The 24,233-nt window shown below is 59.7% G+C and overlaps 3 protein-coding genes across 3 annotated transcripts; 2 read left to right on the top strand and 1 right to left on the bottom strand.

Moving 5' to 3' along the window:
- LOC309412933 (endothelial cell-selective adhesion molecule-like) lies at nucleotides 1–8,510 on the top strand (the record flags this gene model as incomplete). The annotated part of the gene is made up of 7 exons (XM_082009979.1): nucleotides 1–46; nucleotides 5,212–5,369; nucleotides 6,144–6,357; nucleotides 6,434–6,589; nucleotides 6,661–6,783; nucleotides 6,900–7,038; nucleotides 7,664–8,510. 7 exons carry the CDS (start codon nucleotides 1–3, stop codon nucleotides 8,007–8,009), a joined length of 1,182 nt encoding a protein of 393 aa, XP_081866105.1. The 3' UTR covers nucleotides 8,010–8,510.
- A 2,324-nt stretch (nucleotides 8,511–10,834) lies between these two features.
- Nucleotides 10,835–17,470, bottom strand: LOC309412915 (sperm surface protein Sp17-like; the record flags this gene model as incomplete). The annotated part of the gene is made up of 4 exons (XM_082009953.1): nucleotides 10,835–11,041; nucleotides 12,967–13,086; nucleotides 16,928–16,998; nucleotides 17,317–17,470. 4 exons carry the CDS (start codon nucleotides 17,468–17,470, stop codon nucleotides 10,835–10,837), a joined length of 552 nt encoding a protein of 183 aa, XP_081866079.1.
- On the top strand, nucleotides 17,469–23,046 carry SIAE (sialic acid acetylesterase; the record flags this gene model as incomplete). Its single annotated transcript, XM_082009993.1, has 11 exons — nucleotides 17,469–17,694; nucleotides 18,063–18,106; nucleotides 19,402–19,566; nucleotides 20,687–20,850; nucleotides 20,938–21,076; nucleotides 21,162–21,345; nucleotides 21,671–21,780; nucleotides 21,856–21,989; nucleotides 22,236–22,390; nucleotides 22,471–22,666; nucleotides 22,744–23,046. The coding sequence occupies exons 2-11, from the start codon at nucleotides 18,064–18,066 to the stop codon at nucleotides 23,044–23,046; spliced, it is 1,593 nt and encodes a 530-aa protein (XP_081866119.1). The 5' UTR covers nucleotides 17,469–17,694; nucleotide 18,063.
- Nucleotides 23,047–24,233: the final 1,187 nt, after the last annotated feature.

Genomic DNA, 24,233 nt, shown 5'->3' with positions numbered 1-24,233 from the left:
ATGGGCGCGCTCCCGCGGGCGGCGCTGGCGCTGGCTGCGCTGCTGGGTGAGCACCGGGGGCACGGGGGGGCACCGGGGGGCACCGGGCGCGATGCACGGGGGACAGGGAAGCACCGGGCAGGACCCAGTGGTACCGGGGGGGGCACCGGGCAGGACCTGGGGGTGCCGGGGCGGCACAGGGCAGGTCCCGTGAGTACCGGGAGGCACCGTGCACGTAACGGTGGGGACACACGGCAGGACCCGGCGGTAGCGAGGGCGGGGGGGGGGGCATAGAGCAGGACCCGGCGTTACCGGGGGGGCACCGTGCAGGTCCCGGCGCTACCGGCGGGGACACAGGGCAGGACCCGGCGGTACCGAGGGCGAGGGTGGGGGGGGCACCGTGCAGGACCTGGGAGTACCGGGGGGGGCACCGGGCAAGACCCGGGGTACCGGGGGAGTCACCGGGCAGGGCGCGGAGCAGTCGGGGGGCATCCCGCAAGACGCAGAAGCGGGGACCACCGCGTGGGACCCCAGGGAGCTTTAAGCCCCTCTCCGTGCCCCCAATCCACCCAGCCCAGCAGGCAGGTGGGTGCTGAGGGGGGCCCAATCCACCCCCGTCCCCTCTTTGGGATGCCCTGAGCGGGGAAAATCTGGGTCCCCCGGGAGAAGCCACGTTGTTCCTCAGAGCTGCCGCACGGCACCTTCCAGCACCCCCAAACCGAAAGCCGCCCTGGGGGGGGGGGACCCTGGGGCCCCCGAGGGGCCGCAGCCAACAATTCACCTCCCTGCATGGCATCAGGCAGGAAAAAATCCATTTTTTCTCTTTTTCCTACAATAAAAACCTGCCACCTCCCTTGTTTACTGGTGCTTTAGGGCCACCCTGGCTGGTTTTGGGGTGACGGGTCTCAACCCCTCTCTGTCTATGGGGTTTCCTCTCCTTCCCCCCACTAATTTCCATCCCTATTTGAGTTTTTTTGGAAACGCCACCGTTGCTCCAAAGGGAAACGTCCCTTGGCATTCCCGGCGAAGGAGAGGCCTTTGGGGAAAGGAAACGGCCCCAAACACAATGGCAGCGGCGTTTCCTCCCCGGAGGGACGCTGGGTGGGGGTCCTCGCTCCCGGAGCCGCTGGCTTTTGCTCCTTGAAGTAATTTTTTTTCCATGATAGAAGTTAATTAAAGTGTGTCGGGATGAGGCGTGGGTGTCGCTTCGTCCTTAAATCCCGGCGGGATGCTCCTTCGCCACGTCCCGACAGCGTTAATTTGTACAGGGTCGCGATGGATCCCCAAAAAAAGAGAAGCCCAAGTCCCGGGACGTGATGCTATAGGGCCCGAGAGCACAAATATGCAGCAAAGAGACGCTTTCGGGCCCAAAACGGGTGTTTTGCCTTGAAGTTTGCTTGCGAACATCCCGTCCCCATCCCACGGGGTCCGTCCAGGATCATGACGGGGAAAAAGCAGAATGAGGGGTGATGCTGAGCGTCCCCATCCCAACCCCCTCCCATCCCGTTGCCGTCACCGCCGCCTTCTCCCACATCAGGGGTTAAAGCATGTTTCTATCTATAGCAAAGTCACGTATTATTATAATTATTATTTTATTTAATTTTTTTTTTTCCCAAATTTGGCCTCTCCGGAGGATACGGCGCTTTCTGCCCCCCCACCCCGGGGTCGTGAGAAAAGCCGCCGTGGATTTTCCCAACGGACGTCGCTCCGCAGCCCGGCATCTCCTATCTGCCCGTTTATAAATAGTCAGAGTTAAGGGAAGAAAAAAACCCCAAATACCCCAAAAATATTAAAAAAAAAAGTCACCAAGTGACTGCGTCGCATCGCCGAAGCAGCTCCTTGACCTTTTTCCGAGGTTTTTTTTTTTTTTAGGGGTCTTTTTTCCGGCCAGATTCCCGCTGTGTATTTTAAATCCCAAGCTTGGTCTCTCGGGATTTAATTTGGGTCTGGGTTTCACATGACTCCAGTGCCTTAATCCTATCGTGCGGGGTCATCAAACCCCAGCTGCCTCCTGCCTTTAATTCCCCATACAGTTAATAGCTTATAGGGTCTGGGGGGGGATGCTTTTATTGGGGGCGGTGTGCCCTGAGCCGGAAAGTAGCTTTTTTGGGGTGAAATGATGTGATTTTGGATGAGGATGATGTGTTTAATAAAGGTGTGGCAATTAATATTGAGGTTGCCGTAGGGGCACAGGGATTTAGAGGGATTTTTTTCCACAGGGAAAAAGATAGAAAGGTAAATGTAAAGTGTTTTTTTTTCCATGTGGAAAAAAATTAAAGGTAATTTTAAAGATAAACGTAAAGGTATCTTTTTCCCTAGGGAAAAAAATTAAAGTTATTTTTAAAGGCAAATTTAAAGTTATTTTTTTCCATAGGGAAAAAATCCCGGCAGATGGGCTGGAGCACAGGGAAAACAGCGGGCATGTGCTTAGCTCGGGGCAGCTGGATAAAAATCAAGGTTTTTCAGCCCAAATAGGAGCTGGGAGGTCCCAAGGTTCCCCCCCCCCCGCCGCCGATATGCGTATGAGCACCGGGAGCAGCTTAATTTTTTCGATCTGGTTAAAGCATTAGAGGATTTGAAGCAGCGAGGTGGCTAAAGCTGGGGCTGATGCCAAAGGGTTCGGTCCCGTGCCCACAGCTCAAGCACCAGCACTCCCAGCCATTTTGAGGGTCAAATTTGTCCAAGATGAGGAATTTGGGGTGAGTTCTGCAAGAAAAGGGGGATTTTGGGGAGCGAGCATCCTCCAGATCCGGCTCCAACCACCTTTCCCTGACGTGCTGGAGGGGAGATGATGGAGTCGCGACCTCCTGTCACGGCGGTTTGAGGATGACTGAGCAAAGCTGCAGCCACAGAGCACTATTAACATAGTCATCATTAGGTTTCAGAGTTAACACACCCCGGTGAGAGCACGGGGAGCCTGGCCTGTGGCAGGCACCAGTGGGTTTGGTGCCATTGAGACACACGGGGCTGTTTTCAGCCCAGGGGTGTGACGGGAAACCCCCGGCCAGTGCTGGAGCATCTTTTCCCCCTCCGGAGCTGGGATTGCCCTTTGGCCCATCACCCTTTCTTTGCCCCCAAAAATGATGCTGAGGGAGGAGCTAGACTGAAAAACCTGGATTTTCCCGGCTGTTGGGGATGCACGGACGTTTAGGAGCTGTGGCATCATTTAATGATGCCATCTGCATCATTAATGACCTATATCATTATTATTATCGTTATTAATATAACTATAATCATCATCATTATTATAACTTTTAGCATTATTCTTCTAAAATATAATTATATACACAATTATTATAGGATGTATATTGCATATTATTTACTTTATTCTCGAAATTACAATATAATTATTAGATATTGTATATTTTCTTCTAGATTATCCAACTTTAATACAATTATATTTATAAAGATGGAGGAGCTGGGCTGAAAAAACCAAGGATTTTCCTGGCTGTTGGGGACGCACGGAGGTTTAGGAGCTGTGGCGCCATTTAATGATGCCATTTGCATAATTAATGAACTATATTATTATTAAATTATTTAATAATTAAATTAATATTAATATTGATATAATCATCACCACTATTATCATTACTGTCATTATTATGATCACTGTTATCACTATCACATCCCCACTATTATCACTATCCGTATAAAAATATCCGTATATTTATAATCATTATAGGATGTATATGAGATATTATCTATTTTATTATAGAAATTACACCATAATTATTAGAGATCATATATTTTCTCTCGAACCTGAACACAATTCTCTTTATAATTACATACAATTACAACATAATGACCCTTCTTTTTCCATACTCTACATTTTATTCTTTACCGTAGCTCAGCGTGATTAATAATACTAATAATATCAATTATTTTGCCACGACGTGACTCGCGGGCTGGCTCCCCGCTGCCGTCCCCGTCACCCAGCGGCGTTTTTTTTCCCCCCTCGCCAGGACTTAAGGGTTTATGTTCTTAGCCCGGGTGAGCTATTTTTACGCATCCTCACCAGACCGGGGCTGATTTCTCCCGGTTTTTCACCAGAGAAGGGAAATTTGTTCTTTTTTTTTTTTTTTAAATGTATTTATTTTTTTTAATTCCTGCAAAGACTTATCGGCCGGAGCAGAGTTTCCTGCCCGGAGCTGGAAGGCTCCGTCCGGAAACCGCGCCAATGCCTTGCCGGGTGGGGGGATGAGCGGAGGCCGGGAGAAGGCTAAAAATACCCCCCAGCGCCTTGTTTTCCTCTTCCCACCCTGGAAAAATCAAATTAAAACCTCTGAGTTCGCAGGGAAGAGAGCGAGGATGCCAGAGGCTCCCTAAGTCCCTCGAAACCAGGGATTTTTCCCCAAATCCCAGGTGGCAGCGAGGATTCGGGGTGACGGGGTAGCATCCTCCTTTCCCCGCCCGCATCCCAACCCGGAGCATCCCTGGGGCGCTGGCAGGACCGGGGCCAGCCGGGGACACGGATCGATGGGCGGGATGCAGGGACGGAGCCGCCGGGATGCGGGCGCGCAGCGGCGTCCCCCGGGGTAAAAAAAAAACCCACAAAAACCCCACAAAACAACCCGGCACAAACCCGACCTGGCCTGAGCCGATTAATTTTCCGGCTGAGCCTTACGGGCAAAGCCGGGGAATAATCTTCCCCCGGGAGCTGAGCATCCTCCTCCGGCCCGTGGTACCCGCTCGTATCCCGCTGCCCCTTCCCAGCGGGGTTTCGGGGGGATGGCGGGACGCGGGGGACACGGGGATGGGGAGGGGGGATGGGGGGGGGCAGGGGAGACCACCCGCCAATAACCCCAGTTTAGTGCTGGTAGCAAAGGGGGGGGGGGGGCTGGGACGACGGGGAGGGCTCGTGGGGTGCATGTGGGTGACCCCCTCCCAAAAATAAATCCCGTGGGGCGGAGGTGGGGGGTCGGGGGCACCCCAGCGCTGAGCTAAAGGGGGGCGTCCGGCCCCTCGGGGGGAGGCGGCGGCGGACCCCTGGGACGGGGCGACTTTCGGCCGCAGGTTTTCCCGCTTCGGGGGGGAAAGGGGGATGGGAGCGAAGGGCGCTGGGTTGTCCCGCGTCCTCCGGAGCGGCCGGGAAGGAGGAGGGACGTCCTCCCGGCGACAGCCCGGGATTGTTGGGTTCCCTGGGGAGCGGGGAGGCTTTCCAGCGACCGGTGGCGTTTGTGGCACCTGGGGTTGAGTCACGTCCCGTTTTCTTCCCTCGCCGGCCGCGGGCAGGCGTCTCCTCGGCCGTGCTGGAGGTGCAGGTGGGGACGGGCTCCGTCTTCTCGGTGGAGGGGCAGCAAGCGGTGCTGCCCGCCTGGTACACCAGCCGCTCCCAGAAGAAGCCCTATGTCACCTGGCTGCTGGATAAGGAAGATGCCGACCCCTTCCAGGTGAGGGGTGGGGAGGGGACCTGGTGGGAGGCGGCGGGGGACAAGCAGGGAGGTGGCCAAGGTGGGGGTGTGCTTGTGGTGTCCACCGTGGGGAGGTGCCCAGCACGAGGGGATGCTCATGGTGTCCATGATGAGGTGGTGCCCATGATGGGGGCAAGCTCGTGGTGCCCACCATGGGGTGGTGTCTATGGGGAGGAGGGTGCTCGTGGTGCCCGTGATGGGTAGATGCCCGTGATGGGGGACATCCTTGTGGTGCCCACAATGGGGAGGGGCCCATGATGCCTACAGTGGGAAGGTGCCCATGATGGGGAGATGCCCATGCTGGGGGCATGCCCACGGTGCCTGCAAAAGGGAGGTACTTCTGGTGCCCACCATGGGGAGGTGCCCACCATGGGGAGGTGCTCATTGTGCCCACAATAGGAAAGTGCCCATGGTGGAGAGATGTCCGTGGTGGGGAGATGCCCATGATAGGGTGATGCTCATGGTGCCCACGATGGCGAGATGCTGGTGGTGCCGACATCGGGCAAGATGCTTGTGGTGGCCACGGTGGGGAGATGCTCATGATGGGGCAGTTGCTCATGGTGCCCATCACTGGGGGGGTACTTGTGGTGCCCACGGTGGGGAGATGCCTGCGGTTCCCATGCCATGGATGCTCAGGGCAGGTGAGGATGGAGGGGACTCCTGCAGCTACTCCGCAAAATTTGGGATTCGGGGGTGTCTCCTCTCCTGCAACACCATCTGGAAGCGACCGAGCGGGCATTTTCCCCCGTGCAGATCCTGACCTACCTGGATGGGGTGGTGAAGGTGGAGGAGACGGAGCTGAAGCCCCGTGTGGGGTTCCTGTACTCCGTCCTCACCCACAACATCTCGGTGCTCATCAACGCCACCCGGGAGCGCGACTCGGGCCAGTACATGTGCACCGTCAACGTGGTGGATGACGTCACCAGCACGGGCAAGAACATCGGCGTCATCAACCTCACCGTGCTGGGTAAGGCTGCGCCGGTCACCCCGGCTCCCTTTGACCGTGCCACAATGTCCCGCGGGAGTAACGCCGGTGCCCGCAGTGCCGCCGGCCGCCCCCGCCTGCCAGCTGCACGGCAGCCCCACCGTGGGGGCCAACGTGACCCTGAGCTGCGTCTCCGGGAAGGGGAAGCCCTCGCCCGCGTACCAGTGGCAGCGCACGGACCCCACCCCGCAGGTCTTCTTCCCCCCGGCCCAGGGTAAGGTGGCAGCAGGGTGGTGGGGTGCAAGAGGGTGCCCACGGGGCAGTAGCCAAATTTCTCACCCTCAGACCGGGCCAGGGGCACCCTCAAGCTGACCAACCTCTCCCTGGACATGTCGGGTCTCTACGTCTGCGTGGCCGAAAACCAAGCGGGTTCGGCCGAGTGCAGCGTCGTCCTGGAGGTGCACTCAAGTGAGTACGTGTCCGCAGGGCCGGGGACGGGGGGGACACGGTCCCCGTGAGGTCCCCGTGGGAATAAGGGGGGGAAGCGAACTCTCCCCCGCCACCTCTCTGCCTCTCTCCGGCAGCTAGCACCAAAGCCGTCATCGCCGGCGCCGTGCTGGGCTCCCTGGGCGCCCTCGCCACCGTTGTCTTCTTTGCCCGGCGGGTTGTTGGCTACCGGAGGAAGAAACGTGACAGCCAGGAGGAGGCAGCCAACGAGATCAAGTGAGGCGCCTCTCCCGTGGAGGAGGTTCAAATTGTCATTGCTAGGTTTCAGGGTTAACAGGAAAGGAGGGAAGGTTTCCATCTGTGGCTAGTCATCATTAGGTTTCAGAGTCAACAGGAAGGGGGGAAGGGGTTTGCAGCTCTGCCCAGTCATCACTAGGTTTCAGAGTTAATGGTGAGGAGGAGGTTTCCACCTCTGGCCAGTTATTGCTAGTTTTCAGAGTTAACAGCAGGGAGGAGCTTTCCATATCTGGCCAGTCATCACTAGATCTCAGATTTAACAGGAGAGGAAAGGTGGTTTCCGTTTCTGGACAGTCATCATTAGGTCTCAGAGTTAACGGAGAGGAGCAAGTTTCCAATCTCTGCCCAGTCATTGCTGGGCAATAGTTTTCAGAATTAACGGGGTGGGAGGAAGTTTCCATCTCTGGCCAGCGATCATTAGGTTTCAGATTTAACAAGGGCATTTTCCACCCCTGTTTCCCCTCCTTTTCCCTCTTGCCCCCCCTGTTTTGGGGTCCAGGAGCACCGCACAACCTCGGGGGCCCTGTTGCTTTGGGGGGATGTGGGGGAGGGGAAGAGCGGGCTTTCCCGGTGCCGATCTCCCGACACTGTCCCCTCTCGGCAGGGAAGACGCCGTGGCCCCCAAAACCCCGACGTGGGCGAGGCGTCCGGCTTCGGACACCATCTCCAAAACCAGCACCTTGTCCTCCGTCGCCCGGGAGAAACCCTACGGGGCCAAACCCCCCTCCGACACCGTCTCCATCCTCACCGCCACCGGCAGCTACCGGGGACCCCCCGCCCGGGCAGGGGGACGCGCCCCCAACCTCTCTCCCCCTGCCGTGAACGGGACCCCCCGGCGCCGCCAGGATCCGGCCGCCCCCCCGGGGTCGTTGTCCCCCTCTGGCTTGGCACGGGCGGGCGCCGTCCCCGTCATGGTGCCGGCGCAGAGCCGGGCCGGCTCCTTGGTGTGAGCCCCCCCTCCAAAAAAAAGGGGTGCCCGTACCCAGCGCACCCCCCTCCCATTTTTTGGGGTGTTTTTTTCCCTTGTTGGGTTTTTTGGGGTTTTTTTTTTTCTTTTTAAAAGACGCCTCAAGCAGCTGGACTCGTCGTGGGGTTGTTTAATGGGTGCGGGAGGCTCCCCGGGTTTGGGGGGCCGAGTCTCCTTGTCAGTAGAACACCCCAAAATAGCCCCGGCCCCCCCCGGAGGGGGCCCTCTTCGCTTTGGGGTTTTTTTTTTATATATATATATATATATGTGTGTGTCAGTTGAAACGGGGGATTTTTCATAAAAGAGCATTAAAAGCTGTGGGGAAGGGGGGGCACTTTTTTTTAGGGGTTTTCTGATTAAAAGCTGGCCGCGCTGCCTGGCGCCACGGGTTTGGGTGAGTTTGTGGGGATTTAGGGGGGTCGTGGGGCCCGTGTCCCGCTGGGTGATGTCACAGTGGCTGGGTGATGTCACACGGCACCGGCCGGGGTCCTCAGGGTGGCGTCGTGGTGTGTGTGTGTTTTAACACCCCAAGACCCATCGCTTGTCCGTCACCGTGAGGTTACACCCTGCCATGTCGAGTCAGGCGGTATGATGTCACAATGTGAGTGCGTGGCGTCACAGCGCCTGACTCATGCCTGTATGACATCACACTGGCTGTCACGTGTCCATCAGTGATGTCATGTGTGCCTGCGTGATGTCACATCCACCATCACACAGCCAGCAGTAACATGACACATGCCCATATGACATCAGACCCATGATCACTTCTAGCAGTGGTGTTGCACACGCCTGTGTGATGTCAAACCAGCCATCACACGTCCAGCAGTGACATCACAGCACCCAACTCATGGCTGCAGAGCACCACACGTGCTATGTCCCACTCGTGAGCGGCATCACGCCGTGTCACGCAAACTTGTGTGATGTCGTGCCAGCCATTGCACGCCCTGTGATGATGTCAGGCGTGCCTGTCACGTCACACCAGCCGTCACACACCTGGCCGGTGGCTTCAGACATGCACGCGTGACATCACTGCTGGGCGTCACCCGCCCTGTGACCATCCCACCTCCGCGCCGCTGTGACCTCACCGCTCCGCCGGGTGACATCAAAAGGCGCCAAGGACAGGCCGGGCCTCTGGCAGGGACGTTTATTGGGGCGGGAGGGGGCCGGGGCGGGGGGGGGCCCGGCTGCGGGGGGACCCCGGGGGGCGCATGCGGGGGGCGGCGGGGCGAAGCGGGGGCTCCTGGGCCTCGGCGGGCGGCGAGGGGGGTCCGGGGAGCGCCTGGCGGCCCCTGCAAGCAAGGAGAGAGCGGTCACTGGGCCTGCGCCCTGCCTGCGTCCTGCCTGCGCCCTGCCTGCGCCCTGCCTGCGTCCTGCCTGCGCCCTGCCTGCGCCCCACAGCTGCAGCCTGCACCCTGCCCGTGCCCTGCCTGCACCCTGCCTGTGCCCCACTGCTGCAGCCTGCACCCTGCCCTGCCTGCACCCTGCCTGCACCCTGCCTGCGCCCTGCTGCTGCAGCCTGCGCCCTGCCTGCACCCTTGCCTGTGCCCTGCCTGCACCCTGTTCCTGCACCTTGCTGCTGCACCCTGCACACTCTCCTTGCCCTGTCCCCTCCCTGCCGACACCCCTGCCCACACCCTGCCTGCACCCTGCCCACACCCTGCTCCTGCAGCTTGTGCCCTCTCCATGCCCATGCCCTGCCCTGCCTGCACCCTGCCCACACCCTGCCCGCACCCTGCCCATGCCCTACTTGCAGCCCGCCCACAACCTGCCTGCACCTTGCCTGCGCCCTGCTGCGCCCTTGTCCCGCTGCTGCCTGCAACCTGCCCCCGGCCCGGCAGCCGGGGGGGACACCCCGGCCTGGACCCCCCGGGGGCACGGGACCCTGGGGAGGGGGAGGACCCATCTCGCCTGATGCACACCTAACGAGGCTCAGCCTAACGAGGCTCAGCCTAACGAGGCTCGGCCTAACGAGGCTCGGCCTAACGAGGCTCGGCCTAACGAGCCTCATGGCTCTCAGGAGCTGCACAGCCCCTGCAGCTGGCAGCTGCTTCCCCACTGCCGCCCCACTGCCGCCCCATTGCAGCCTCACTGTGTCCCCACTGCACCCCCACTGCATCCCCATTGCCCCCCCAGTGAATCCCAGTCGCATCCCCGCTGCATTCCGGCTGCAACCCAGTTACATCCCAGTTGCGGCCCCACCAGCTCCGCCGCACACGCGTGGCCGCGCCGGCAGCCAGACCTCCCCGCCGGTGACCCCAAACCAGCCTTCCCCGTAGCCGGCGCCGTTCCCCGCTCACCACACCGGCACGGCGCGGCACGGCGCGGCACGGCGCGGCACAGCCACCCCCCGGGCCCCGATGCCACGCGGCCTCGGCGCCGTGGGCGCTTTTTAAATTTACCTTTTCCTGCCAGGAGACTGTGACACAGGCTTTTAAAAATAGCATGTGCTGAGGCGAGGCGTTCGGGGTGGTGTTGCTAAGGGAGAAATTAAATTCAAATCTAGGGCTTCGCCTTCCCGTGGTAACTACTACGGCGCGCTCCCAAAATTAGGGCAGGCAGGGGCTGCCTGCCTGCTGCCTGCCTGCGTGCCTTCACCTCCTGGGAAGAAAAACCCCTTCTCCAGGCTGAATCGGTGCGGGGAAGGATGCTCCGTCCCGAATCGGTGCGGGGAAGGATGCTCCGTCCCGAATCGGCACAGGGAACGACGCTCCAGCCTGAATCGGCGCCGGGAAGGACGCTCGGAGCGGCACCCTTGCGCCCACGACCCGACTTTGGGTGTGGGGGGAATAAGGGGGATTTGGGGCGTACCTAGTCGCCGTTGCGCAGGTCGCCGCCGCGGCTGCTGTTGGCGCACTCGGCGTCCTTGGTTTTCCGATCGATCTCACCCCCTTTGATCTTCTTGCGGGTCATATGGCCGCGGAAACTAGCCTGGATCTTGGCGGCTGCCGCGTTGGCATCGGGATCGTCCAAGGGGATGTCCAGGATGTCCTCGTCCAGCTTCGTGCAGGCTCCCTCCTGCCGGCAGCAACGGGGGGGTGACGGCTGGGGGTGCCCCAAAAAGGGCACCCCCCACAGTTTAATCCATTAAATAAGGTCCTACATTAGCCCCTGTGCTAAAAATGAGGGTTCTTTGCTAAAAACGGTTGCGATACAGGGAGAGGAGCACCCACGGGAGCAGAGGGCGGGTTGGGGGCGATTTTGGGCACGGGGAGGCGGGGGTCACGCTGCGCAAGCCGAGCTGGCCGTGCCTCGGTTTCCCCTTCCCTCGCAGCCTGTTGCATCCTCCTGCATCCCTACCCAGGGCTTTGGCTGAAATCACCGGGGAATTTGGGAAGGCAGCGATGCCGGAGGCAGGGGGAAAAGCCCCCCCCCGGGATAAATCACTGCAGCCCACTCCCCTCCAGCCGCATCCGACCCAGCGCCGAGGTCAAGGTTGGGAAAAAGCCACGGGAAAACCAAGTGAGGTGGGAGCGAAGCCGGCGGCGTTGGATGCTCCGGTGTCAGCAGCGGCGGGGTGCACCCTTTAGAGGAGGGGTTTTTTTGGAGCGGGGGGGAGTTAATTGGAAGCTGCAGATGTGGGGGGGTGGGATGCTCTTCCCCGCGGAGCGTGTCGCGGCTCCGCAAAGTTGCTCGGGTTGTTTTTACCGTCGCGAAAGGTGAGGGGAGCGAAAGAGCGGCTTAAGTGACGGGTCTGAAGTGGAAATGATATGTCCAGGGTGGAAATGTTATCGCCAGGGCTGGAAATCCTATAGGCAGGGGAGAAATCCTATATCTGGGGAGAAGAAAACCTATATCCCAGAGAGAAATCCTATATCTGGGGGAAGAAATCCTATATTCCAGGGAGAAAACCTATATACTGGGGGAGAGAACCTATATCCAGGGGAGAGAACCTATATCCAGGGGAGAAATCCTATATTCAGGGGAGAAATCCTATATATGGAGGGGCATATCCTATATCAAGGGGAGAAATCCTATATTCAGGGGAGAAGTCCTATAATCCAGGGGGTGAGAACCTATATCCAGGGGAGAAATCCTATATCCAAGGAGGGGAAAAAATCTATATCAAGTGGGAGAAATCCTATATGCAGGGGAGAAATCTTATATTCAGAGGGAGATATTGTATATATGGGGGGGAAATCCTACATTCAGGGAAGAAATCCTATATCCAGGGGGGATAAATCCTATAATCAGGGTGGGCTTTGCCTCCCTGGAGGTGCCCAGGATGGGAGATGGGTGCTTCTCGCTGTGCTGCCGGCTGAGCAGGAAGGGGGAAAGGAGAAAAAAGGGGGAAAAAGGAGGCAAAAATGGAAAAAAGGGGGGGAAAGGAGGGAAAAAAGGAAGAAAAGGGGGGAAAAAGGACGTGGTTTTCTGCCGGATCAGCTCCCCGAGCCGGCTGGCGGCTGGGCGGCCAGGGGTGCTCACCCTCGGGTGAGGATGGAGGGGTGCAGCCCCTGCTCACCCCAATTTATCCCTTTATGCATAAGCAGCCCCCGACCCTGCCTGGAGAATAATTGGGGGGGGGGAGTGTAGAATAATCTGAATAAAAAAGCAGAACTCCCTGTCTGATCACTGGATTTGGGGTCGGGGGGGGACTTTCCTGACCGGGATGCGGGATGCGGGATGCTGGCCACGGTGCGGGGTGGCTGCCGGCCCCGGCGGGACGGATCCTGAACCGGTGCGAAACGGGAGGGGGGCTGAATATGGGCCTGGGGGTCTGCAGCCGCGCTGGGCTGGGGGGACACAGAGTTGGTTAAGCATCTTGGGTGCAGCACCCATCGCAGCATCACCCCCCTGCAAGTACCCCCCCCCGCCTCCATCACCACCCCAAATCCCCTCCGCCGCCCCCGTACCCCGCTCCGGAGGGGGGCCAATAATAATAATAATAATTAATAATCATAAATGAAATGCAGAAAAGCTGGGGTGAAAGGGGGGGGACCTACGTTGCAGCAGTCCATGGCGGAGGACGGGTGGGTGGCCAGCGATGGGCGAGGGGCTCGGCAGGGTCTCGCTTCCCCGGCGGCTCTCCGGGCGCAGGTGGCAAGTTGTGCGGAGCCGCTTGCCTACGTAATGCGCTTTCCTCCGGGCGAGCCTATCAGCCCTACACCCCTGCCAGGCTTTGGGGGGGGGGGGGGGGGGGGGCGTGTGTGTTTCTTCTTTTTTTTTTCTCCTCCTTTTTTTTTTTTTTTTACCCTCCTCCAATTTTATTTCGCAGCCTCCAACTCCCTCCGAACGCTTAAAGGAGCCGGCAGCTCGCCTCGGAGTTTCGTGTAACACAAAATTCACCTGCGGAGGATGCGAGCAAATATTTAACGCTGCTTTCGGGCTTCGCCCCCGGCGTGGCGGGTTTAACAGGGCCAAAATTTGCAGCGATTTTTTGGGGGGTGGGAGGGGACGAAGCTGCAGCAAACGGGGGCGATGGGTTATTTTTGGTGGGGGGGGATGCTTGGCCCACAGTGATGCTGGAGAGGGGTTTGCCCCCCCCAGGTTTGTTTGCACAGAGGGAAAAACCTTCGTGACCTACTTCAGACTCGGTCCTGAAGGAGGGTGAGGATGAGGATGGAGAGGATGAGGACAGCGAGGAAGGGTGGGCACGGTGGGACACCGTGTCCCACTGCGCATCCACTGAAGCCCGGGGTGATGCGCCCAAACGAGGGCTCCACACAGAGGAGGGGGTTCTGCTTTTGGGGTTCAGGGGTCCCTTCCCTGCTTGCAGGAGCACCCAACATCCCAAATTTGGGGCGTTTTCCAGCCAGACCTGCAAACCCCCAATTTTTCCAGCCCTCAGTGCTATCTGCTGACCCGGCTTTCGCCGTCGGACCATGCTGAGGTGGGGCGAGAGCAGGGGTACCCCAGGAAAGAGAAGGGACCCCCAGGGTGATGCGGGGGGCTGCAGCCCGCAGCCCCCCGCATCGCCCGCCTCGCTCGCCTCTAATCCGGGTTTGGGAGTTGCTAAGCAACTGCAGAAGTCGCCCGTGGGCTCCGCGCGCTGATGCCAGCTCTGGCTGTCCCCCAAAACGCGGCATGGCCCCCCCAGCCGGGCACCCGCACCCCCCGGCCTGCCGGCACAGTCGGGTCGCGCCGGGTCTCCCCGGCAGGGCTCGCTCACAGGGCTACGTCCTGCTCGGGGGTCTGCTGACCTTCCTCTTTGCCATCACCGGCATCATCATCATCATCACCACCACCACCGATAGCATCCCTGTCCCACTGACATCACCAGCCCCGTTCCTGGCGCTGTCACCATCCCCGCTGCTGCCACCAGCCCTGTCACCATCCCCGTCCCTGTCCTCAGCCCCATCGCCTCTACCACCATCCCCATCCCCACCATCGTCCCCTTCTCTGTCCCCAACCCTCATCGTCCCCATCCCTGTCCCCAACCCCAACCCCGACCCCATCATCCGTCCCCATCCTTGTGTCCCTGCCCCTGCCATCCCCAACTCCAACCCCATCATCTCTGTCCCCATCCCTCTCCCTGTCACCATCTCCATCACCACTATCCCTGTCCCCATCACCATCCTTGTCCCCCTCTCTGCCCCTGAGGCCGCTCCAGCTGGGGGGCAGGCGGTGGCACCCCCTGCCCCCCGACACCCCCAAGCTCCCCAGGGCACCCAGACCTCTCCGCTCCCCCTCCAGCCCCGTCCCACCCCACTGCACCCCCTCAGCCACTTCACCCACACTTCACCTGGGGGTCAACCACCCCCCCAGCAGCACCCAAACCCACACCCACGAGACGGGTGCTCCTCGAGCACCCCTCGGTTCCCCCCGCCAGCTGTCGGCACCCGGCTCTCCCCGACGGAGCCACTTTTTCACCGCCGCCTCTTCCCACCAGCGCGGCGGCGGGGGGACAGCTTAGCTCCCGAAAACCCCACTCCAGCTTCCAGGCGAAGCCTTGGCCACTTCACCGGGATTTTTAGGTGGGAAAACAAACCTTTTCCCCTTTTTTTTTTTTTTTTTTAGATCCTCCAGATCCATTGCTGCCTGCTCTGGCGAGGGAAGACGGGGTCTTTATGGGGGAGCCAAGCAGAAATGTCTTTGGGGTGACCCCTGCATCAAGGATCTGGGAAAATTAGCCCCAAAATTAGGATGCAAAATTCTGGGAGGATCATCCTGGTGCCAGTAAACCCCCCAAAATGCACAAAACCAGCAGGTTCAGGAGGACTTTGAATGCAAGCGTGGACAGCACTCCGTTTTTGCTGGTGGCACACAGCCCCCCGTCCCCAGAATCCACTCCGGCCGCGGCCCCCCGGTCCTGGCAGAGCCACCGAGCGCCGGCGTCTCCCGCAGGCTGCGGCTGCGGAGGAGGGACGCGAAATGCCAGAACATTTCTAATCATTAACGGCGGGTTTTGAGCCCGTTCCAGGCTCTGCGTTTTTCCTCCCCGGGCCCCTTCATCCGAGAAAACACCCCACCCCGGGGCGCAGCGTGGTGGGGAGGGAACATTGGAGTGATGCTTTTCCCGGGGCTCCAGATAAATCTGTATCCTAATAAAATAAAGTTTTGGAAGGGGGGGAGCGGACACCACGGGTGGCGAGACCCGCTGGAAACATCCTGCCGTCGTGGTTTGAGATGGTGGCACCGAGGTGTTAAAAAATCCTTTAAAAAAAAAAAAGGGGGGGTGTGTGGAATTCGATGCTGGAAAGGTGCCCTGGGTGGGCAGCGATGCCGGCTGCGGAAGCGGGAGACGGCAGCCGGCGCGGCAGTGCCGGGGGGTCACGGCGTAGCCAGTTGGCATCAGCCCCGGCGTGGGGTCTCCGCCAGCTTTTTTTTTTCCCCATCCCTCCTTCCTGTTTTTCCTGGGGGAGCTGCCACCGTGCCCCGTGCCGTGGGCGAGCGCCGCACGCCGCATATGGCCGGCTCCCCCCTTGGGGAAAACAGGAGTGGGGGGGTGAAGCAGGGGTGAGTGTGCAGGTGGCTTTCAGTGTCCCCTCCCAAAAAGAAGAGCAGCCAATTTCGACACAAACCCCATAATCCTTTTTTTTCAGCACTGGTTGGGATTTTGACACCACTTTGGGTGGGAAAACCCAAATTTCACCAGTTGGAATGGGATTGGGGACCCCCCTGCACCCCCCAAAATGCTGGGGAAGCATCTCAGTTCTTGGGGGGGGGCAGAATAGGAGCAATGTCACATCCCTCCTTGACGCGGGGACGCTATTAAATTTTTTACAACCTCCAGGGATGCAGGGGCCTAAATATAGAGCCTTAAAATATCATCTTGAGCTCAGCCCAGCTCCTAAACCCGGGTTTTTTTTTAGGGGAGAAATCTCATGTGAGAGCCGCTAATAACGGCGGGGACCACATTAATAAAAATTCTCATTAAAAAAGCGCCATGGGGGTGGGACGGAAGATCATCACCCACCCCCGAGAGAAGGACAGGAGCCCGGTGGGGAAATCGAGGGGCGGGGGGGGTTGAGTCCTGGCACCTCATTTTGGGTTTGGATGTTGCCAAATGGGGGATTTGGGGCGAGCACTCGGGTCGGTTCCCTAGGGAGGCATCCCTTTTAAAGAGGGTTATGGGGGCGCGTTCCCCTCGGGCCATGGGTTTGCTCCTCTCTGCTGCATCACAGTGAGGGTTTTTGGGGAGAAATTGTGGCGTGTTGGTGCTGAGGGGTGCTGTCAGCTACCCCGATGCTGTTTTGGGCTCAAATAGCCCCGTTTTGGGGGTGTGTGTTGTGTCCCTTACCGTGTGTGTGGATGCAACACTGCCTGCCTGCTTCCCTGTCTTCTCTTCCTCCTCGTCCTTGTCCTCCTTCTCCTCGTCCTCCTCTGGCTCCTGGAGGAAAAGCAGGAAAACCTAAAATTCAGGTGGGGTGGGACAAGGGCAGTCGGGCCAGGGTGGGTGCTGGGTCCCAGGCACCCCAAATTCTCCAAAGGAGACCAGAGGGGTGAGCAGGGAGGGCAGCCTACCTGGCAAGGGGGCTGAGTGAGAAGCTCGTCCTCCAGCCGGGCTCCCCACACTGCTGGGTCAGCTGAGCTCTCTGGGGAAGGAGGAGGCTTGATGCCACGTGGGGCAGGCCTGACACCCCAGGGATAGGCATGTGGGGCAGGGCTGAGGGTACGAGGGATGGGCAACGTGCAGAGTCCCCTATGATGGGCACGAGGGGCACGTGCAGTGCCCTGAGCAGTAGGCACACAAGGCAGACAGGACACCACAGAGAATGGGCACAAGGGGCAGGCCTGATGCCCTGGGTGATGGGCACATGTGGCAGGCATGGTGCCACACAGGTTGGGCAGGCAATACAGTGTTGGGCGGGGGATAGAGGTGGGAATGGGTGCTGCCGGGCTGGGCCGCTCACCCTCTCTCTGCTCCAGGAGCATTTGGAAGTGCTGAGCAGCAAAGGCCACCACGTCGGTGGGCTGCGCCCGCAGCACCTCCAGTGCCAGCCCCTCCAGCAGGTTTCGGAAGCCGGCAGGCAGCCGCAGGCTGGTGCTGGAGGGGGGGATGGACATGGCCGCCTCTCCCGGGCGCCCTGCAGCGGCACAGCCGGGGTTAGCCGCGACCCTCACCCTCGCGGTCCCGACCGGGCAGCGCCGGGACTCGAACACGTGTCTCCAAAGATGAGTCGGGGTGGTGGACAGCGCCGCCGCTAGGGGGCGTTCCCCTGCCCACCCGCTGCGCCTGCGCACGGCCGCCTCTAACTGCGCGTGCGCAGCGGCTGCCCGGGCAAGGCGGGGTGAGCGGTGGCGAGGAGCCCGGACTCGCCGTTCCCCCCGGTTCTCCCCGGTTCTCCCCGGTTCTCCCCGGTTCGTCCCGGTTCTCCCCGCTTCCTCCCGGTTCCCTGCGCCCCGCCCCGCACCCCCTGCCCTCGGCCCCACCCCACCGGCCCCATCCCCGGCCCCTCCCCTCCGACCCGGCTAGGCCGCGCCGGCGCCTCTGGCTGTGGTGATGAGGACTCTGTCGCTTGGCAACCGCCCCCCGCCGTGCCCCGGCCACGCCCACACGTGACTGGCCACGCCCCCGTTGGGCGGGGCGGGGCGGCGGGGGCGGGGCCTGGCGGGGCAGGTGGTGCCGTGCCCTCACGCCCCGTTGTCGCCCCCCCAGGATGGCGGCGTGGGCGCTGCTGGCGCTGGCTCCCGTGGCGGCAGGTAAAGGGCTGGGGGGCTGGCACCGCCTTGATGCCCATGGCGTTCCCAAAGCCCCGCGTTGCTGCTCCTCGCACCCCTTGAGCCTGCCGCGATGCCCTTGGCACACCCAGAGGCCTGCTTCAGAGCCCTTAGCGTCCCCTGAGCCCGCTTCGATGCCCTTGGTCCCCCCCAGGCCCGCTTCAATGCCTTTGGCCCACTCTGAGCCCTTGGCACCCTCCCAGCCCTGCTTCGATGCCTTTGGCGTCCCCCATCCCCGCTTCAGGGCCCTTTGCACCCCCCAAGCCCTGCTTTGATGCCCTTTGCACCCCCCCCAGCCCCCCTACGATGCCCTTGGCATCCCCACCAGCCCCTCTTCGACACCCTTTCTGCCCCCCAGCCCCTTCAATGCCCTTGGCAGGTCGCTGCTGCTGTGGGACGCTTTACGTAAGGCGGGAGTCGCATGCAGCTCCTCAGCAGCGTCTCGTGGGCTTTCCTCCCTTCCCTCCTCCCAGCTGCTTTTTATAGCCACCAGTCTCTTTCCTCGGCATCTTGGTTTTTGTTTTTTTTTTTCTCCTCCGACACGTTTTTTTATGTAACTCGTCCTTCCCGGAGCCTCGTCGCATGAGACTGTGGGGTCGGCGATGCGGCTGATTTCAGAGAGGCTGAGGACATCATTTCTTCATTAAACCCAGCCTGGGACGAGCTGTGGAGGAGACAAGGCTCTGTGAGCCCCAGTTTGACTGCTACAACAGGGACCGCCGCCGAGATCGCCTCTCTGTGCCCTCAAACACTGCCCAACCCCCTTTAAAGTGTGGTTTTATTTTCACACCCCAAAAAATGGGGCTTTTAGGGGTACCAGGGCTGAGACCTCTGCTTCCCTCCCCGCTGAAGGAGCCTTTGCTGCTGCTGCGTGCCCAGTGTTTCCCATCCCACCACTTGCCAAACTTTTTTTGCGAGGGAAAAATACATCAGAGCATATTTATTAGCAAGGCTGGGCTGGTGGAGATGCTCCCATGTCGTTACTAGAATTTTTACTGAAATCTGTATTCGAACTCTGTATAACACAACCTCCCATGCTTTGGGAGGTGACTTCCCTCCTAGGGCTGGACTCTCCTGGGGACTTGAAATCCTGCTGCTTCCTCAGCTCTTTGGTGATTTTAACCACCTTAAGGTTGACCAGGAGAGAAGGAAGCTATAAATTAAGTAGGATCTCAAAAAATCTGTATTTAGAAGGGAGTCAGAGGCCATGCCAGGGGTTTCTCTCCCCTTGCTTTTTGCCGCTAAAAGATGATGTTTGCGCCGTCTGTTGATCTTAGGGGCGATACTTGGCTTTGCATCCTACTATGGTGACCACATGGTGTTGCAGAAGGAGCCGGCGGGGGCCGTGGTGTGGGGCTACGGGGAGCCAGGGGCCACAGTGACTGTGGCTCTCTCCGGGGACAGTGGCCTCATCGTCATGAAGAAGACGGTGCGAGTTAAAGGTCAGTCCTGGACCCTCACCAGGCAACTGGGGCCGGTGGCTTTGGTGGGCAAGGAGCATGTCTGAGCCCAAATTGGACTTGCGGGTGGGGTGGGGGCTGTTGTCCACAGCCCCATCACCCCTGAGTTTGTCCCGCCACTGCTCGGGGGTTGCAGAGGTGATGGTGACATCTCCACCTCATGCACCCCTAGGGACGTGCTTTCCCCTTCTCCGGGAGATCTGGGATGGGGGAGTTCAGCCATCCTCCTCCCCACCAGCACCAGCCTTTGCTCACTCCGGTTTCCCAACAGTGGGATCCCATAGGCGCCAAGTGGAAGCCGAGCTTGGCTGGAGTGGGTGGCACCGCGTGGGCTTGAGCCGAATGATGAGGCTGCCGATGGAGAGGAGGGGGATTTAGCTCCTCTCCCTGTCAAAACCATCTCCAGGGAAATCTCCAGAGCGCTCCTGGCTTCTTTTTTTTGATGTGTCCCCCCTCGGAGGATCCTGCTGGGGATCTCTAGGCCCTCAAGGACGTTGCCTCTGTAAGGCAGAGCCTTCCTCCAGGCTGCGAGGGCTCAGAGGCGTCTCAAACCTCACCTGCTGGCCTCATTCTCTGCCTGGGGGCTACTCATCACCTTGGCAGGGGGAGAAGGTGCTGCCTCAAGGGCTCCTCCACAAGCTGGAGAGCCCAGGGGCATCTTGTGAGAGAGCAGCGATCCAGATCCACCACTACTGGGAGATCTGCAGGATCCAGCCCCAGCTGGGCCAGAAAATCCACACTAAACTCCAGCAGAATATCTTTACGCCTCGATTTGGCGCCTCTAAAATTAGCTGGAGACATCTCGGTGTCACACACACCAAGCTGCTCCTGTAATCCCAGTTCCTCCCAGCAGCTTCTGCTCTGACACACATTTGCCTTCAAGATTTTCTTTTTAACCCCTAAGTTCCTGCAGGAGGAAAGATACTCTGATGGCGGAGAGCTTCCAACATCCATTTCCCTCAGCCCGGCTTCACGGTGGGGAGGCTTTTCCTCATTGCCTGTCCCTCCCCATCAGTTGCTGGGCCACTCATCCAGGCTCTCTGCGAAGCTCTTGAGGTCTTCACAGGGGTCATGAAAGACAAACATCATCCTCTTCTTCCAGGACCTTCTGGGACATGGACAACTGTCCTGGACCCTATGGATCAAGGTGGTCCCTACACGCTGATGGCTGGGCAGGGCTCGGAGAATGTAACACTGCGGGACATCTACTTTGGGGACGTGTGGCTTTGCAGCGGGCAGAGCAACATGGCAATGACGGTCTTACAGGTAAGTCCCTGTGGTGTGGCCCAATCCTGCCAGCTCGGGCAGGGATCAGGCAGGGAAGCACCTCGCATGCTCCTGACCCTTCTCTAGATTGCCAACGCCAGCCAGGAGCTCACCGACGCCACTCGCTACCCCTACGTCCGCGTCTTTGCCGCAGCGCCCGCCCGCTCCGACATGGAGCTGGAGGACCTGGAGCGGATCGACTTGCCATGGTCCATCCCGACAGCCGGTGAGTGCAACGTGCCTCCAAAAAAAGCCTGGAAATGGCTTTTTTTCCCCTTTTTCCCTTTGCAGCCTCGCTGTTTCTTGAACAGAAAACCTGGGCCATGGGAATTTCACTTACTTCTCGGCCGTCTGCTGGCTGCTGGGGCGCTACCTCTACGAGGCTCTGCGGTACCCCATCGGGCTGGTGGAGGCGGCCTGGGGGGGCACCCCCATCGAGGCCTGGTCCTCCCACAGGGCTCTGCGGGCGTGCGGGCTGCCAGAGGACACAGGGAGGTAGGAGAAGACGCAGTTGGAAACACCTCCTGCTCCGTGCCATGCTGCTTTTGGAGGGCCTCCTCCATCCCTTCCTGTCTCACCTCCTCTTCCAACGCAGCCCCCTCCGTGCATCATTTTGCCCCCTCGGAGTAAAATCCCCTCTCATGCTGAGGGTGTAGGGCACATCTCAGTGGGTAAAGGGGGCAGCGGGGGGAAGAGGGGGACCCCAGGGCTCCCCTTTGGCATGGCTCTCGCTTTATCCATGCAAGCCCGGCTCCTGAAGCCCCCGCGTCAGGGCTGGCCTAGTGTTTTGCATCCCCTTAAGCCCAGCTTTGCCTTCCAGCATCTCCCCCTGGCAGCATCTCTCCGGCCCACAAACGCCCTCCGTGCTCTGGAATGCCATGATCCACCCGCTGCTCAACATGACGCTGCGAGGTGTCGCTTGGTACCAGGGTAAGCCCCCACTGGGGTGGAGCAGCCCCTCGCTACCTCACCGGGCTCTCATCGGCCTCTCTCTTTCGGGGACAGGCGAGGCCAACGCCTTCCTGCATACGGACCAGTACAACTGCACCTTCCCCGCACTCATCGGCGACTGGCGCCAGGCTTTCCACGCTGGATCAGCTGGGCAGACGGAGCTGCTCCTCCCATTCGGCTTCGTTCAGGTGAGCACAGGGGCGAGAGGCAGGACCCCCACCCTCCCTGCAGGGACGGCGTCACGATGCTCAGGGAGGCTTTACCCATCCTTTTGCACGTGGAGGCCACTTCCAAGCCGGCGGAAGGGAGAGGACGCTGTAAACACGCGGACAGATCCTCCTGGGGTGCCGAATCCCGGGCAGGGACCGCAGCAGCCAGTTTTAAGAGTGATGGCTGAGCCGCTTCCCCAGCTCCCCTCCCACTCTGCCTTGCAGTTGTCCACCTATCGCCAGCAGGGCCCAGACGACAGCTTCGCCCGTCTCCGCTGGCACCAAACAGCCGATCTGGGGGTTGTCCCCAATGCCAGGATGCCCAGCGCCTTCATGGCCGTGGCGATGGATCTGGGCGATGAGCACTCCCCCTATGGCAGGCGAGTCCCGGGCGGGAGGGTGAGGGCACAGTGATGGAGCTATGGGATACCAAACCCACCTCCCTCCTCTTCCTCGGCAGCATCCATCCCCGGGACAAGCAGACTGTGGCTCACCGGCTGCAGCTGGGCGCCAGGGCTGTGGCGTATGGGGAGAAAGACCTGGTTTTCCAGGGGCCATATCCCACCCGCGCCATCCTGGAGGTGACCAGGGGTCTGCTGAACGTCACCTACAGCCAGGAGCTCATCTGCCGTCGGAGGGACAGGCGGGCGTTCGAGGTGAGGAGGGGTGAAAAGCTTCCCCCTGGGGCTGGAAGAGGGAAGCCCACCTTGATGGAGGTTTCTCCTCCACCCAGGTCTGCTGTTCCAGCCAGCCGTCCCCGTGCCGGTGGCTGCCGGCACCCGTGGTGGCGGTGGAGTCCCGCATGGTGACGCTGGCCCTGGCTGGCTGCGGGACGCTGGCGCTGGGCTTGCGCTACGCCTGGGCCGAGTGGCCCTGCGAGTACCAGTCCTGTGTCCTCTACAACACCCAGGGTCTGCCTGCACCCCCCTTCCTCCTGGAGGCCCTGCCTGCAGGGGAAACCCCGGGGCCCTTCGAAACAGCCTTAGGGAGGGAGCTGCTTCTCCTCCCTGGCTCCCGGTTCTCACGGGGGATTTAGGCGAGGGAGCTCAGACCTCTCACAAAGCAGCTCAGGGCTGCTGGCGCCATGCCCTTCCAATGCAGGGAGGTGGTTGCCTTGATTACTGTCTGACTAATTACTTTCCAGCTCCTCTTTGGCCTGAAGTCAAGGCTGCGGAGAGGAGAGGAGCCAATTTAAAATGAAATTTGTGAGAAATAATGGTAAGACAAGCAGCAGGACACACCGATAAGAGTTTAACCCCTCACTGCTGCTCCTCCCTGCCCACAGAGCTGGTCCTGGCCCACCTCTCGGGGCACAACTGCTGACCCCCAGGGCAGGGTGCTCTCAGGATCCAGGGCCCAGTCTCTGTCTACAGGGTGGAAGGGGTGGGCAGAGAGGAGCTCTGCCAAAAAACCCCCACAACCAAACACTAAAACTGGGGCTGGGACCTGGAGCTGCAGAGAGCATGTTGCTTTGTAGCCGTGCCTTCCACCTTCCCGTTAATAAACAGTTAATAAAACGCTTCATTTTATTCTTGGATCCATTTTTTTCCTTCAGAGGAGCATCTCTTAGCCCTCCATTCCCCGCTTCCTGCTGTAGCAGGGAAATTTGTGTAGAAGAGGCACGCAGTGCTCAGAATAAGACATCCGAGAGAGTCTCTGCACAAAAGACTGATTGTTTAACCCTTTTTTGCTGGAAAAAACGTACATAAGAAGGGGAACCCCAAATGCAGGAAAAGAGCTGGTGAGCTCTGTATCAAAACCAGTGCTTGAGCAACGCTGGCAACAAGGACGTGCATCAGACTGGACCCCAGGATCCCAACCACCCTGCCTGCTCTGGGGTCAGGCAGAGCCCAGCGAGTCCCGGGAGGCTTTTCCCGTTGCTTCCACTCCAGGCTTCATTCCTGGGCAAGGAGGGGGAAGAGGAGGAAGTTAATTAACTGGGCGATCGCAAACTGAGATCTTGTGCAACTAGCCTGAGCTCCAGTTGTGCTAGTCCCATGGTTGCCATGCCAATGAGGATGACAAATACAGCTCAATCTGGGTGGTTTTTTTTAAAACCACAGCCCTCAGGCAGCATATTCGGGGTCAGGAAAGGAGCCCAGGCGTCCTGACTCCCACCCTGCCAGGTCAGGGATCCCCATGAGACCGCAAAGGGGCACCCCCGTCTCCCCAAAGCATGCAGGAGAGGGAGCAGCGGTGCCCAGGGAGGGTGCGTGCCGGCCC

Source organism: Phaethon aethereus, assembly GCF_964289735.1.
Source record: "Phaethon aethereus genome assembly, chromosome: 23".
NCBI lineage: Eukaryota > Metazoa > Chordata > Aves > Phaethontiformes > Phaethontidae > Phaethon > Phaethon aethereus.
Note: the sequence above shows the minus strand (reverse complement) of the source record. Positions and strands in the feature narration are given on the sequence as shown.